The sequence below is a fragment of the Thunnus albacares genome, chromosome 8 (assembly GCF_914725855.1).
Source record: "Thunnus albacares chromosome 8, fThuAlb1.1, whole genome shotgun sequence".
Taxonomy (NCBI): domain Eukaryota; kingdom Metazoa; phylum Chordata; class Actinopteri; order Scombriformes; family Scombridae; genus Thunnus; species Thunnus albacares.
In genome coordinates, this window is record NC_058113.1 from 24,301,778 (window position 1) to 24,319,225 (window position 17,448).

General features: G+C 41.9%; 1 protein-coding gene and 1 long non-coding RNA gene across 2 annotated transcripts in view; one reads left to right on the forward strand and one right to left on the reverse strand.

The window, feature by feature from the left end:
- Window positions 1-15,567, forward strand: part of LOC122987976 — a 33,612-nt gene extending 18,045 nt beyond the window's left edge. The window contains exons 2-3 of the long non-coding RNA XR_006404674.1: window positions 10,539-10,588; window positions 14,509-15,567. This is a non-coding gene — a long non-coding RNA (uncharacterized LOC122987976). The remainder of the gene's footprint in view (window positions 1-10,538; window positions 10,589-14,508) is intronic.
- pou3f1 (POU class 3 homeobox 1) lies at window positions 6,994-9,685 on the reverse strand. Its single transcript, XM_044360032.1, has one exon. The coding sequence runs from the start codon at window positions 8,812-8,814 to the stop codon at window positions 7,687-7,689; it is 1,128 nt and encodes a 375-aa protein (XP_044215967.1). The 5' UTR covers window positions 8,815-9,685; the 3' UTR covers window positions 6,994-7,686.
- Window positions 15,568-17,448: the final 1,881 nt, after the last annotated feature.

Genomic DNA, 17,448 nt, shown 5'->3' on the forward strand with positions numbered 1-17,448 from the left:
TTTGCATGTTCATAATAAATCTCAATGTCTATCTGTCTCCCTCTCTGTTTTTTCCCCTCTGTGTGTATGTCTAACTTTATGTGCATAAGTGTCTGTATGCCAGTTTCTCTAGTGTACCCTCCGAGAGGTTGTAGTGAGGGGAGAGATGCCGCGTAGTGTGTAACACACCCTCTATTTTTATTACACACACATACACATACACACCAGCAGTCTTGGAGTATCTCTCAGAAGTGAGCTGATTAGGCCTAAGACTGGGGACTGCTTTGCCTAATCATATCGCTGCATCCAAATCATCTGTGTACATTTCTAATTACATAGTGGCACGCGGTGTCCTTGAGCACAGTGGCAGGTCTCCATTTCATCTCTGTGCTGCGTCTACCCCCCTACTTCCCTTATTTTTCCCCCTCTCCTCTCCTCCATCCTTATTTATTTATTTCCATCAGCCTTATCTTTGTTGTTGTTTCGGTTGACTGTGCGCTGAGCAACAGCACTCATTTGCCCACCGATCTATGTCCTTTGAACTCAGCATTGCAGGGCAAAGCCAACTGTCAGGGGTAGCGGGATCATCTTTGATGATCTGTTTATTGTCCGGCTCCAATTTGCAGGGGTTCACAATATAATATCCATTCCAGCATGCATAACACGAAGGATCAGTCATGGGTAAAGGACAACCGCAAAGAATATTGTTTGGGTTTGGATTATAGAGATGGCACACAAGCAGTGTAGAGCAGAGTTGGGACTTTCTCAGTTAGTTTTGTACTGCCAAGATCTCTGTGTGAGAATCCTTTGCATTTCCTAGACTGTCCATATGTCTCCGAGAAACAATAGAACTGCTCAGGGTATGCAAAAAGATTGTCTTTCTGCTACTGTGCTATACATTTGTGATCTCTGAATAGCCATGTTTTTTCTTTTTGAATATCCTTGTTGGCAGGAAGGCCCTGAACATCTCAGCGTGCTCTATGGTTAGATGACCTTCCCATTGTTTACCGGTATGTGTCTCTTTGCTGCAAGGCCTCGTCTTTTCCGTTCCTCTCCTCTTCTCTGCAGTGAACCTTGTTATTAAAGTAAGGAGGCATTGCAATGCCTTTGCTACAGTTGACAAAAGCCAGGCTTGAAGGTGAAGAGAGGGGACAACCTTTAACATGGGACTGCCATGTCCTTTTAGACACAACAATTAACTTTGCAACCTTGTGCAGTAGTCTAAAAGCCCCCCTCAGCAGCTGTGCTGTATGACTTCATTGACTTAAATAAATAAAACCATTATTATTACTGTTTTGTTTGGTTAGTGTACCCCTTATACATTTTCCTGGGCTCTTTGCAACCTTGTGACAGAAATCCTACTAATTGAAGGCAGCTTGTGCAGTACAGATGATTGCATTTATCTCGCCTTTTCCACTCTGTTCTTATCACTTGCTAAGATTGTCACAGCCATTGTTTAATACCAGCTAGCTCACTGAATCAGTAGTAATTGCTGCTGTTGAATGCCTCTAAAGTATGCTTTTCTTCTCGTTGTATGCCACCAACAAGAACATCTATGTGCAGCTGCCTGGAGGCAAGTTCTTGAAATATTAGTTCTTCACTCTCAGAACTGTTAGCCACACTGACAGACACCTGAGGCGATATAAAATGTCCCTCAAAGCCATGAAAGAGGAGACGGGCTACTTCTCTTCTTCAAAACCTCAGAGTGAGGAGCAAAGAGATGCAGAGGGGAGGGGAGAGTAACTTTCTAAAGCTGCACTTATACCCCTTCGCATATGGGGGCCATACCACGGAGTAGACATGAAGAGGGAACCCATATAGCTACAAGGCCCAGTATCATAAATAACACAAGACTTCTCCTCTCCCTTCTCCGTCTCCTCCAGTTCACTGCTGGAGTGTTTCATATGGTAACTAGGTGTTCACTGTGTGGCCACATTGTTGCCCATCTTTCAAGTGGCTCAGAGGAGGAAACCTTGAGGTAGAGGAAGAGAAGGAATTTTTGATGAAAAAATGCATTATTCTGTTCTTTTTCCAGTCCCCATCCCCCCTTTCTCTGCCACTCACTGTGGGAGTGGAGTATTTATTACATAAACGGTAAAAAGAGGAGAGGAGAACTCAGACTGGAGGAAGAGGTAGTAATAGAGAGAAAAAAAAGCTACAGGCTCTTTCACCTGTTAGGTTAAAAAAGGATGTTAGATGGAGGAATGAGTGCATTTTTCTCTTCCACATTCCTACAAAGTAATATGTTGTGGCTATACAGAGAGTGTTTACTGTAGATGCCCTTGATTGATGTCAATCATGTTTCAAAATTGACCCAAACAAAGTTTATATTGCCTGCCCAAAAAATACAAAAGGGTGAACCTTATTTTGAGTGTTATTTAACGCAACGTTTTTTCATGTGCTTTTTCTGAACTTGCCATCTGTCGCATCAAGCTAAAGTTAACATACCACTCTCTAACAAAGCTTACATATTTGTCTTTCTTAATGGTTAATAAATAATTTATTAATACATATAGATCAGTAATAACCAATTAATGACAGATTTGGGGTTGCCAGGTTATGGACTTGCAGGCTGCACACCTGTTGGGTCATTAGGAAGTGAGTAAATCATGAATAGCGGCTTCCTCCACTAAAATAATCTAATATGTCTGGGTTGTTGATGAATGGCTTTTGGTCCAAGTGGTCTTCACCTGTTGTCCAGGTGACAAGTAGTCAAACTGTTCATTGGAGGCCTGTTTTTGATCAATTACATCAAGTTATGCTGGAGGAAGATGAAATTTCACAGCCTGGCAATTCAAAAAATGTTATTACAAATGGCTTATTCCTGATATCTAAAGCAGTAATACATGATTTAGTAAACATTTATAAAGCCATTAATTAAACCCCTTCAAGTATGCTTTCTTAGAAGGAGGTACCCAAAAACTATGCTCTTCTCAGCCTACCTGCAGCTTGGCTCTCCAGCATCACCCCACGTCTCTGTACATGAGAATGATTCGGAATCCAAAGAATCCCAAACAAGTACATTATTCAGCCGCTCCCATTATTTCCATAATTGCCAGCATTGTAGTGGTGTTTGTAATGTCATTAATAACAGGCGTTGGCGTATAATACGCTTAATGTTATTTATCTGTTGGCAGATAGCTTGATGCTGCTAATCCTCATTCATTTGCTGTGGATCAATGCAAATCCGCTAGCGTGAGTGAAATCCCCTCCCCCTCCCAGAGCCGATGGTTCCTAATGTATTTTCCCACCATTAACCAGCCATAATCCCTGCTAATCATCACTAATCCACATCTCCTGTGTGTGACGATACTTCCCTGATGAAGGAGGCATTGGTGCTCACAAGCGCCTGTGCACTGCTGAGGCTGGAGCTCCTCTGCGAGTGCTGCAGAGGGCCCACTCAGTGCAGGAGAGCAGACTGCTGAGAGGGAGGAAGAGGAGGAAAGGGGAAAGGGTTGAACTGTGATGTTTTATGGGTCAAATAGCTGGGTTTCGCTGTTTTGTGATGAGTTCTCCTCATGTATTATTGGTTAATCGGCATAATGGAGGTTGTGTCCCTCCGTACAGTACAGAATCAAAATTGCATATCATCAAAACATAACATTTGGTACCAGTCAACCCAATCTTTCTCACCTATAGATAAAGATTTCTTAATTGTCATTTCTCATATAGTCAACTATGGACTCAATTTCACCATCTTTTGTCCAATCGTGTGCTTCTGTGTCTTGCATTTCACTCCATTTCTACAGGTCTTGTAGAGGCCTTCGGTGGTTTGAGTGTCTGTTCTGATGCTGGGAGATTTTATGTTTGATTTCTGACTACAAATTTCATTTCATTGAGTGAAGAGGTACCAAGGCAGACATAATTGTTCAACAGGGGTGTAGCTACTTAAACTTCACAAAAACAATTGAAATTTATTTATCAGCCTAATATTTGACATGAAAAGGAAAACACACCTTAGTCTCTGTTCTAAACTTCTGTAGGTGTAACCTGACCGAGCATGTAAAACTACTTATGGTGCATGTTTTGGCCGTTTGTGTTTTAAGGACATAAACACGCACAAAGTTGAAATGATGACGACGACGATGAGATTATTATTAGATTAGCTGTTGTTTTTATTGTTGTTCATTTCTATAAATCTTTGAGGTAGAGCTCAGTCGTACAGTACCCTGGTTTTGCCAGCAGGGGGCGCCTAAGACTCACTGTTCTCTGGGTCTCGTTCGCTCCTTATGTTGGCCTCCTCTTCCCACAGTTTGACCACCTCAGCCACACTGCAAAGACACTTTTTTTTTCACTTGCATCACAGCAGCACAAAAGGCCCGTCAAAACATTTCAGCACACTTACATTGTGCGCTGTTTTTACAGTCTTTGTAGACGCACGACACGGCTACACGAATGACGCACACAAATTCATCTTTTAATAAAACCGCATTACGCACAGTTAGGAAAAATATTCGTGGATATTGGTTTGTGTAAATGGTATAGAAATTATACAACCGAGTAACGATGACATGTCTGTTCCCAAAATCTGACATCAGTTTTTCTTTAGAAACTGAATGCTTCTTCCAACTTTGTATTGCCTCTTCGTGTTTGATAAAAGTCCACTTTCGTAGAGAAAGAAATTCAATAATTCTTCCACTATAGACTTAAATATGCACCTGTTAACTATTTCAAATAGCCTTTCATAATTTGGGAAGCAGCAATAAATGAAGACAAGTTTACTTTTCTTCAGCAAACCTCAACTTTGTGAAAATTGTTGAATTTTAACTGTCGCTACGTCTTTTCATTTCTAACTTTTCACGGAGATTTTCACCCTTAATAAATGAAGGCGTAAAGGTGATTTAGAGAATTTAGATTTATCAGCACCTGTAATGAATTTCTCCACGTAACCTTAGTGTATCCTGATCTGATATTTACAGATGTAAACGTAGAAACAAGGCGCACTACCGCTGTGGCGTGAAGACACACCGGCCTAACTTTAAAACTATTGAATCTACGATGATATAGAGAAATGGAATATTTATTTAGGTGCAAAATAACATAAAAGATGTTGACTGTGAATGTAGGCCTCTATTTACTCATGAAACTTTAGGGCCTGCCGTTTTTGTTTATCCTATATGTGTTTTCCCTCTCTCTATCTTTGGAAAAGAGGCTGATTTTTGCCTGCAGGCACAGATCAAAGATTCATCACAATTCGCCTTTTAGATGCTTAAAACATTACAAGTGATGATCGATGGTTTATTTAAGGGAAAACTGCTCAAATTTCAATATGATTGAAGAAGGCCTATTTAGGCTATTCTAAATAAATAAGTCAGTCACATGGAGGATAATAATAATAATAATAATAATAATAATAATAATAATAATAATAATAATAATAATAATAATAATAATAACCACTCAATGAAAAGACAATAATTCGTTATTAATATTGCACAATTTAATACTGCGATTACACAAAGATGCGAACAATGTCAGAGACTGTGTGAACTTAGCAGGGAATGCCTGAGGTAAAATACTGTTGTCTATCCCCTTTAACAGCACAAATACACAGCTTCTGATTTTAACCGACCCCCTGTTACATAACGAATCACTGTTATTTAAACTGAACACATGATGTGCTCACCACCTCCCGATGCTCAGCACACTGAACAGCATTCAACTTTATGATCATGTTTATCTTGTTTGCCTGATGATGCTACAATAGACAGTAACAAAGGACGAGTGGTTTGGATCTTAATGAAGACAACAGACCATTTCTTGTATATATGTTTTATGTAAGTAATAAAATATTACTATAACATAAATATAAATGTGACTTTGCAGTCTACATTTAGCAATCAACATACAACCAATGTAGTAAACGAAAAGAAAAACATACTGAAATCCACTGCAACATAACCATTAACAGAGCTAAACAAAAAGCTCCAAACACGTTTAAGAAATAAATATATATATATAAATGGTCAGATTCATAAATGAAATCATATTAAAATATCTTCTTGGAATTAGTAAGTGTACAAAACTGCCCGGAAAGAAACAAAAACAAAACAATATCTCAGAACAAATACAAGTTTACATATTGGACATATTTACACATCGGAAATAATCCTGGCAACATTTTCTCTAAAATCTTTTTTTTTTATTATTATTATTTTTTTTTCTTGAAAAAAAAAAAAGAAGTTTCCCTCAACTGTATTGAATAGCACTGCTGTAGGCTTTTGGACTGGTCCAACATTGAGAAATGACACACAACGCATGAGATTTTCAGATGTACTTTCAGGTCAGAAAAAAAATAAATATATCTAAAGTAAATCCCTTCCTCGCTTTCCCTTTAGAAGTTATTTTCTTTTTGTCCAGCGTTTTAATATAATACAGTGGATTTATTGGACAAAGGTAACGGTGTTGTTGTAACCAGATCAAAACATATGAAAACACAGAGGAACAGAAATCATGTACAGGCGTGATACTCCGACATGGGGCACTGAAGTTACCTGAGTTATTATTACTTTTCATTTCGTATTTTTGACCAATCTCTCTTGAAATGTTTTGGAATACAACAGGATATCAGGCAGTAAGCAATGTGAGCTGACAGCGCTCAGTGGTAACAACCAGGAACCTGTAAACATGGGATTTATTGTGTTTAAGCCTATATTGAGATCAGCTCCACTCACAATTTTATTAACAAATATCAAATTGCAATAATAATAATAATAATAATAATAATCAACGAAAGAATAAGTGCTCCATGCAAAGAAAACAACAAATCAACCCCCCGAAAGAAAAGAAGAAAATGTGTGTTTAAAATCCACATTGCCCTTTTAGCGTCTGGTGCTGTTTGCAAATTTTCGACGTGGTCATTTGAAAAGCTTTAAATATTTTTTTTTAAGGCATGCAGTCAGAACTTAGACGTCCCGTTGCATTGAACATTTTCTGAAATGTTGATTATGAGTGTTTTTCGGGTGCCATAATTTCCATCACTTCCCCCCCCCCCCCCACCCCCCACCCCTCCAACCATCAACTCCCACTGAGTACAGAGAAAAATGAGAGGCTTCTCTGATGAGTTACAGTACCTATAGCAAATAATGAAGAAGAAATCATAGACAGTCTGCAGTAAGAGAGACACTGAAGTTAAAGTATTTCCAACCAAAACATCACACTTAATATAACAAAGAAAGTATACACTAATATTCAGAAATCTGGTTAATCAGTTTAAGCCTGAAAAAGCAAAATGTTCATTCAGTGTAGGCTATTCATCTCCAGTGTTGATCATTTTCAGGCAACCACCTCATTCTGGTGAGCGCCAACAGTTCATGGTACACCAGGAGGAGATGGCCTCAGTTGCCACATTTAATTACTCCCCATTTGAAAAAGCCATGGGATATCAAATTTACTTTATATGCATGTCTCCTCCATATAATTTTGGTAAATAAAGATCTTTGTTTCACTTTAAATGCGCACGGAATCAGTAATAGCATTTTTTTTCTTTTTTTTTCTGCATTTTTTTTTTCTTAACATTTTCCCTCTTGCCATCTATTTGTTGGACATGACGATCTCCGAATACTAAGGGCAAAACTCATCTGTTCAACTTTTCCATGTCTCTTTTCTCTCAGGAAAACAAAAGCCAAACTTAAATACTGTAAACTCCATAGTCCCTTTCCCTTTTTCTATCCCCCGCGGAAATTCTCGGATTGTTCATGAAAACAGTCACTGCACAGGACTCTGTAGTGTGCGGTGTAGAGGAGGGGTTTCTGCTTGGGAATATACGTCCTCCATATTCGGGTGAGGGACCCCCACTGGTGTCATTCTTTTCTCTTTTTGTCTTCTGTTGCAAAACCAAACACGGACAACCTCTTTTTCCAACTGCAGAGTGCCGGCTAAAGTGCTGATTTCATGAGCAGATGGCTTTGGGCATTTTAAGAAATGATTTTCCAGCGCCCCTTTCACCCCTACTTCAATAGAGGTCCTCTTCTTTCGTTTCCTGCCCTGCGCAGCAATCTTGTCCAAATTGGTGGGACTGCCAGTGTTTGAGTCTGTCTCCTCCAGCCACTTGTTTAGGAGCGGCTTAAGTTTGCACATGTTCTTGAAGCTGAGCTGCAGCGCCTCAAACCTGCAGATAGTGGTCTGAGAAAAGACGTTTCCATACAGGGTGCCCAAGGCCAAGCCCACGTCCGCCTGCGTAAAGCCCAGTTTGATCCGCCGCTGTTTGAACTGCTTGGCGAACTGCTCCAGGTCGTCGGAGCTGGGCGCGTCCTCGTCCGAGTGGTCCTGGTGGTGGCTGAACGCCTGCTGGGGCGACTCCATCTGGTTGTCGTGGCTGCCCGAATCGTCGTGGAGTGGGTCCCGCATACCGTGGTGCAGGGAACCGGGCTGGGGACTCAGCATTGCGTTGAGATTTGTGTATCCAGGCTGGGAGTAGACCAGTGACTGGTGGCCGTTGGATGCTGGGGACAGCGGGGATAAGTGGTGTGTTGTGGTGGGCGCCCACGAACCATGGTGGCTACTCTGCGTCTGCTGGTGCACCAGGTGAGATCTGTGGTGGAAGCCGCTGCTCAAGTCCTCCCGGGTCGCCTGCACGGTGGCTTTGTGCTCCTGCTGTCCGATGTGGGTGCCGCTGGACCAGTCGGTGTTGGAGGTGGGCAGCCACTGATGGTGCGTCAGGCTCATCGGGTGCCCCGTGTTGGTAGCCGCAAGCCCTTGCAAGTACTCGTGGTGCATCATTTTCTGCACTTCTCTGTAGGTCGTCCCCTGGTGCATCCTATCCGAATCCGGATGCATGAGCGGGTTGGACGGTAAGGAGTTATTCCTCGGAATATACTGAGCTGTTGTCGCCATGGCTCCTACTTCGAAAACTGACGAGCACTTCGGAGGTCTCCAGGCTTTAGAGCCAAAACGCAACAACCTGCTCTGGGAGGTCTTCTGGAAGAGCGAAGACACGCCTCCCCTCCGCTTGTATTGGCTCCTCTCCGATTCAAGCCCACAAGGGACATATTCAATAGGCGCAGGGTTTCAGAGCATGCTACAGCGCATTTTTCGCACAGGATGGGAAGAGCTCCGATCTTACATATGTTATAGAAAAACATATGTTCTATTTATTAAATGTCTATTTGAGTATTTTAACAGGACCTTCACTCCACATACCTGCTCCCCATTGATAGGTCGCGCGCGCACAGATAGCCTATTTTCTGTCTATTAGACAGAAGATTTTCTTTTTTTTCCTCTTCAATTCTCTCTCTATGGAAAGTGAACAGGGCTGCAGCAGCGGGGTTTGATTAGGTTTCCCTGAGTTTGGATCGGTTGTTTTGCAAATAACCACGTGGGGGAGTAAGGAGATCTTTTTGAAGGGTTGCCCCCCCTCCAACACACACACACACACAAACACACACACACACACACACACACACAAACACACACTCGTGCACCTTTATAATAGGTCAGTGATGATTATAGCGCTCCTCATTTTAAATAGATTATAAGGCGCGATGCTCCAGCTCTGCAGCCACCCACACAACTAGAGGCGTGTAAATAAAGCGCTGTGATGTGTCTGCGAGTGCTGCTGTAAATGTGTGACAAATTTGAAAGCATTTGCTCTATTTCAAAGCCTCCGCGTATGTCATTTATTTGTATTGTCTCGGTAATTTTCAATGTTGTATGATCTCATCATCACCACCCACTTAGTTAAGATAGGCCAAGATACGCTCCCTCTCTCTCTCTCTCTCTCTCTCTCTCTCTCTCTCCCTCTCTCTCTCTCTCTCTCTCTCTCTCTGTTTCTCTCTCTTTCTCTCCCCCCCACCCACCCCCTCACACACACAGTGCTGCAGGTGACAGAGGTGACAGATATTACACACAATTTATTCACATCATTCAGTATCTTCTTTGAAATCCTGATCGGACGTTATCAAGGCTTAGTGCCATACCTGATAACAATCATTTATAGCTAATTTATCATAAAACAATCTGATTTAATTTTTATATGACACTGTTATCCTCGATGCCAGGATGGTGTGCAGTTGCTCTGGATTCCTTTCTAACCCTGGAAATTTAGATGTAACCGATTCCAGAAAATATATTCTTCTATAATTTACCTCTTGAAGCATTTTACTAAGCAGCAACTTGGAGAGAGAAACCTTGTGTTTCTTCCTCCTGGCTCCCTCCTCACTACCTCTCCCGGTTGATCTGATTATTTTTCCCTTCACGTTTTGTCCCAATAGCAAATTACCAATTCTATGAATTGCAAAGCAGCCTCAGAGACGCGGAGGGGTAGAGAGAGGGGGGGAGATGCGAAGATTGAAAGGGATCTTTGCAAACACAATCACGTTCTTAAATGGAAATGCGGGGCTTTAAACAAATCTTACATCTCTCCCGTTCCATTCGCCTAAAACTCTGCAATCAGGCACATGTTCCACTCCTTCTAAATCAGGAGCTTTTTGGAAGGTTTTTCAGGCGCAACAGTCCCATTTTAATCATTTACCTGAAAGCAATGTTTTGCCTTTTTTATCTCTGCCGCGTGTTTGTTTGTTGTCATCTTCCCCATGCGACTATTCTCTTTCTATTTACAGGACGATTCAACTCAAGTATTCATTTTAATCCGGGACTACATGACTAAAAGGTAAGTTGTCTCCTTTCTGCCGTGACCGCGTCCTTGCTGTACTCTTGTCTCCAGCTTTAACAATGTAGCGAGTGTGTGTGTGTGCGTGTGTGTGTGTATGTGTGTGTGTGTGTGTGTGTGTGTATGCGTGTGTGTGTGTGTGTGTGTATGTGTGTGTGGAAAATGTTGTCGGGGTCACAGGTGCTCGTCATCATCTCTTGAAAGGCGTGGTTTTTGTCCACCCATCCTTTATATATTTATTTGGGATGAGTGGAAGACAATCTTCGCGAGTTATCTGCGCGTCATTTGAGGGTCATTTATTAGTGACAGTCAAATTATGAAATATTATAAGATGCAACGTGTATTGTTGTCAATGCTGTCAGTTAATTTGTGTCATTTTAAGAAACACCTCTTATGATTAAAAACGATTTCGCAAACATTTTTTTCTTTAATTACCGAGAAACAATAATTTGCGTTATTTTAATTCTAACGTGGAATAGATTTGTCTACAATAACATTACAATACCAATACACATATTTACTGATTTAAACAATATTTTGTGTAATTAAAAGGTAATAGAATATATCTGGGAAATCGAGTAAAATGCAAAAAAATAACATGTAAGACAATGATGCATAACGCTCCTCTAACCGTAGTCGTTAATGGGAAATCCCAGCCAGGACATTTCTTATTGTCAGTGTCTTTTCTCTGCGCCCTAAACTCCTGAGAGACCTCAGTGGCTGCATGTGTGTCACTGCTGTAAGGGACCGGAGCTCCATGCAGCTCTCAGTTAATGAAGATGCGTAAGCCATTCAGTCATTCTTGTCTCCCAGTCTATAAAAAGCAGTGGTCTCTGCCACACAGACCCAGTCTTGTGCTTTGCCATGCCAGCGAGGAGCTGCTGGAAAAGAAAGATCCAGATGCTTTGGCCCTTTTGTAAAGAATATGGCCTTGTGTGCGCTGAGGTGCATTTTTGCCAGGACTCACTAGGTTTCCATGGTGCGCTCGATGAAAGGGATCACACAGAACTTGGTGGTGAATGACAGGCCGTACAGGAAAAGCGGCTGGAAATGAACACGATATGATGGCTTTAAAAAGTAGAATGAAAAAAAAGAGAGGAAATTACGAGTCGCACTGAGTATGAACCGCAGAGATGAGTGTCGTGGAACTTGGTTGACCCTTTTTTTTTATACCAGAAATTAAGTGTGTGCACAAGTCTCTTCTTTGTATCACCCTGAAACCACAATTCTCTCATTTATTCTTTAGTATCTCGCGAGTTTGTTTCGTGTGGTGTCTTGACATTATGGGAACATGGTGAAACATTAAAACTAATATTCTGAAAACAAAATTTAACACGGACAGGATACTAACTAAACATGATGCTTTTATTGACCAAACTTAATTTCCTGCCAATATATTTTTTGGAAAGAATGTTTAAATAAATTGTAAATTTAAGGGTTCATTTATTAGAATGAGGGGTCTTTTCTTTTTTCAGTCAGGCACGTGTTAATTCCCCCCCACCTCCCCACTCCCCCCCCCCTTCCAATCTACTTAATATGCAGCAGTTATTGTCACGACGCACCTCAACCAATAGATCCCCATCGACCCTTCAATTAATCAACTTTCCCTCTGTTTCTCTGTGCGCGGGTGTCAGTGCAGTGAGGATACACAGGAAAGAATAAATAATTATGTATAAAAAAATGGCCCATAACAAATTCGTGTAGAGAATTATGAAAATTGTGTCACAGCATTTTCCGTACTCTCCAATAAGATGCATCAAAATTATACAGAAAAGAAAAAAAGATAAATTGTGTCATTCATCAGAGTATAGTCCCTATTTGAGAACACAATAATAGTAAAACTTTTAAAATGGGTTATTCTGGTCTTCCCTCTAAGGCCATAAATATGCAAACATTTAATTTGGAAATGAAATTTAATGTAGTCATTGGCTTTTTATTTTCCAAAGGTATACCTATAATATCACCCTCGCATTCTTAAACGGGCCTCGGCCTCTTATTAGATGTTAAATACAAGTCTTCCTCAATTCCAGGGGGAACATTTCGACCTGCCACAAGCTATGTTTGGATTTTAAAATTCATGTGATGTACTTCCAAACTACAGCGAGTAGAATAATATCCACCAACTCACTCAATCAGATAATTGTATTTCGTTTCTACGTTAGTTTTTGATAGACATGCGTAATAGGCACTAAATATGCAATAGCAAAAAAAAAAAAAAAAAAAAAAAAAAGAAACACAAAAAAAAGAAAACCCTGTTTGCCCATCCATTTTGAAGACCAAATCGTCCCGTGCTTTTCAGGTAACTTTTTTCCCTTTCTTTTTTGGCTAATGAACTTGGGCTATTCTGCCAGCATCCCCCTGAGAATGCGACGGGGGGAAACGCTTCTCTTGTGGTAAAAGGTGCGAGTTTCTTCCTCTATCTCTCGGCTAATTAGGCGGGGTCTGAACACGCCAGAATGAATATTCATGAAAGGCACCGGAGCGCAATTAGTAGTGGAGAGAGTTCCCAACTTCAATCCCCAAACAACGCTTGCTTGCAGAGGAACGGGGTACCGGTCCCCCCTACTCCATGCGTCTCTGCTTCTGCTCAAGCACTCTTTGAGCCCTCACTTTTACTCTCAATTCTTATCAGCCAGTCTCCTGCTCCCCTTTTCAAAGCAGCCACCCAACATAAGTGATTTGTCCACTTCATGTAAATCAGCATGTTGGGAATATGGCTAATCCAATTAGATTTCTCAATAACTTCTGAAGTGGACAAAACAGATATTTCTGTGTCAGATAAGGTTTCAGAGTTCTCTCCAGTCACTTTTATAACAAATAAATTAATGTCGTTCAAAATTTCAACATTTTAAAGTATGAATTTTAAGACTTTTACAACTGATACGACCACTTATTTAACATTCACTCCATGAGATCGAAGATATACATTTGTAGGAGAAACTTGCATGTGCACAAGTACACATGCGCACATCACCTAATGACACATATCATCTAACAACACACAATTTCATAAGCATCACACTTCACTATTCCAAATCCTCTGAATTGCCAATGGCCCTTGGTGCACACATCTGCTCCCATCCCCTAAAGCTTCCCTCTACCTGTCTCGTGGTTTTGTGTGTCACACCAGTGTGAGCCTTAGCCTGTGTGGCTGGCTGCCTGTCTGTCCGCCCACCGAGGACCTACAATCCTCTGCTTTGAATTCAAGGTGATTCTTATCCCCGACCCCCTCCTGGCCCAGCGCGTTTGCCTCTTGCCTCCATAAATACGTGTTTATGTATGTATGTATGTGCAGAGGGGAACACGGGGAGGTTTTTCAAGGGTTGGGGGGAGATAAGCAGAGGAATTTGAGGCCAGTGAATATGGATGGGGTCCCTGCTTTTAGAGAACACCGCTGATAGAGAGGTAAACAGCTCCTGGCCAAGAGAAGGGAGAAGGAGACAGGAAGGGTGGGGGTGGTGGGGGCGGTTGATGTACTGGCATACATTTGAGGCCTAACTCCATATCCCTCTCTCTCTGTCATCCACTCTCTGAGGACTATCTATCATTATTCCCTCACCCTATTTTGTTGTTATATTGTCGAGTTTTTGCTTTTGGACAATCTTGTGGATTTGGACGACGAGGTTCCATTATCAATACGCAAAGTGTGAGGGTGCTCGCAAACCTGTTTTTTAAGGCTCAGAAGTTTTTGGTTTCTCAATGCTGATGCTGCATTTTTAAGGACAGTGAAATTGTTGCAGGTTATAGTTTACAGGTGGATAAATGCATGCATTGTTTTTGTGTACGTGGACTCAGTTATTACTGTCAATCTTGACAACTGTAACTTCTCTTCCTTTTGTTAAGACGATGAGGAGACCGGTAACACTTCTGACCCTTTCTTTTTTTTCCTTTTCTTTTTCTACCTTCTCTTCTCTTGACAGATCCTGCAAGGCTGAGCAGCTTGCCAGCGTGAAAGCTTATGACCCTAACAGGACACAGCAGGAGTGAGTCGTCGTGTCTCACACATATTGTCAGAATGTGTGTGCAAACATGTTGCCTGGTATGGAAAGTCTGTTGTTCCTGACTCCATTCCAGCATGTTCACCCTTTCATTTTACACTCCTCGACTACAGCTGAGTATGAACGTGCATGGCTTTGTGTGTGTGTGCGTGTGCTTGTGTGTGTGTGTGTGTTTGTGAGAAAGAAAGAGAGAGAGAGAGGGAGACTACAATTTGCGCACATTTGCACAATCACTTATGTAGACAACTTGTCCTGGCTGCTGAGAGAACATTTCAGTGATTGTCTTGTTTGATATGATTATGATTCCCATTTAACGTTTTTAAAAACAAGTTCACTAAACTCAAAAATGCATGTTCTTCAAGCAAAAAATTACACTATTTAAGTCCTGAAAAATTGACATGTTGGAGGTTGACCTGATAAAAATAGCACCGTGCTGCGCAGTTTAAAGACTTTTAAAGAAATTTTTCATCAGTCAAAATGGATTTCAGTTATGTATTCCTGCTGTTGCAGAATTAAACTCTGAATAAAGTTAACTTTATTTGGTGAAGAACATCATCTTTGCATTTGGGTAATTATGAGTAGGGTAGCTGTTTTGTTCCACAGGTAAGTCCTCTCAGGCCCTGACTTTCCTTTGGGGCACTGCTTAGGTTTATCCCACTTGATTGCTCTCTTGGCCACGACACAACACAGCTTCTCTCTCTCACACACACACGCACGCACACACACACACACACACACACACACACACACTCCAGAGAACTTCCACACTAAGGCCCCACCGCAAAGTTATTAATGAGCTGTTTAATTTTAATTAGATAGTAATTCATGTTAATGCCTGCTTAATGGAGCCAAATAATTCCCCTCGGTCACTTGGGGTCTTTATGCTTCGTTTACCAGCCCCTGCAGTTATTCTCTGGCTTTTGTTTTTATATTACATTTCCAAGTCTTTTTTTTTTCCAAGCACTGAGTGAATGATGAAACAGTAAAAACAGGAAACATATGGGGTGAGTGAAGCATGTGAGTGTGTGTGTTTGTGTGTAAAAGAGTGTGTAACAGTGAGAGAGAATGCTACAGTAGTATCCATATGTTTGTGTTCATATCCCCTTTATTTATATTTCATTTTTATTGTAGCACTTGTTTAATCAACTGTGCTTGTGTCCATGAATGTATGTGCGCATGTGTGAAATTACTCCACACACACACACACACACTGTCTCTCTCTCTTAATGCACAGGCCACTACAGTAAATTCCTTAAGTCAGACCAAAGAAAAGGTCAAACTCAGTATTGAACACTAAGCAGGGTTAAACCCTCAGGTTGAAGTGCAGGTACCGAGACATTTTTCAAGAGAGAGGTCATGACCTTTCTGTCCAGGCCAGGCGTCAAGGTAAATTGCCCCCGCTTCATGTCATGGGTGCATCCACCACGCTGCTGTTTACCTCGGTGAGCATTTGTTCGAGACACCCCCCCCCCTAAGGTTCATACATCGGTAAGGCTGCATAGGAGTTGACCGCACCAGCTCGGACCTGTGTGTGTGCATGTATGCGAGGAGGAGCAAAGGGGTCAATGTAGAGTCTGTCTCGGTTCTGTCTGGGTGCCTTGGCTCTAACGGAGCACTAAGCTGAGTGGCTGAATTGAGTTAGTGGCTACAGACAGGCTTTTAATTGTTGATTGACCAGTCTGAGTGCTTCCTGGGCTGGGGTCATTGCCGAGAGCAGGCAGGGAGGTCCCCAGGCCCCAGCGGCAATTTCAGCCACACACACCCAAGTGCCACAGAGGGGCGGAAAGTGATGGAGAGGAGGATGGCAGAAAGGTACTTAGGACACGGCAAAGGGGGGATAGATAAGAGCTAAGAGACTTTAGAAAGTTTGAAAATTTGTTGTGCTTCATTCTACTTTTTTTTTTTATATATATGAAGTTTGATCACAAGCTTTACAAGGGCTGTGCAATTCAAGCAAGCAAACAGGAACGCATATTGGTGACATCGTTACAGTCGCTGTGAGCAGAGCAGGCTTTGAGGTCCACAGATTAGCAAGTTCAATGTTTACCCCTCCACAAAATCTCAGCTCCTTCATCTGTTTGACAATTACAGATTTACTTTGTACCCGTTCCATCCACTTCTTTGCCCCTCCACTCCCTCCCTCTTTATCCTCTCTTCTCTGTCCCCCCCCCCCCACCCCCCCACCCCCCTCAGCCCTCTTTCCTCTAATTCTGCACGGGGCCACAAAAGCCCATTCTGCTGTTTTAGCGGGTTAGCTCTTCTCTCCTCTCCTCCCCTCTTCTCCTCCTCTCCTCCTCCTCCTCCTCCTCCTCCTCCTCTCGGCTCACAGCAGGTGCCCATCCTCGGCTAACATTTGTTATCTCTAATCCTGCAGGTTCGGCGCACAAAAAGAGCGTAGTAAACTCTCTCTCAGACCTAATCCCACCACTCCTTTTTTGATGGCGCTCCCCCTCGCCCTCCTCTCCTCTTTTCTCCCTTCACTATCTTTCTTTTAGGCTGCTGGGGGGACACTCCACTTCTCTGATTGCCACATTGCTTTTTATCACCATGGCCTTCAATTTGGGGGGCAGCTGTTGGTGGTGGGGGTGTCCTTTTTTTCCTTGTTCTTTATACCTCCGATTCCAACTCACTTTTTCCTTTCTCTTTCCCTCTGTCTCCTTTTTTGCCCCCTTCTCCTTCTCTCTCTGTATCATTTACAGTCATTTTCTGGCAATTAAAATGGAGCGCTGCTGCAGGATTTTCGCCTGCAGTGCAACACTACAGTACTGATGAATAATTCTTCACCCTGCAAACTGGAAAGCTAGCCTTTCTTTCATGTCGGCCCTTTGTTGATTTACCATTAAAACTTACTGCACCGTGCTA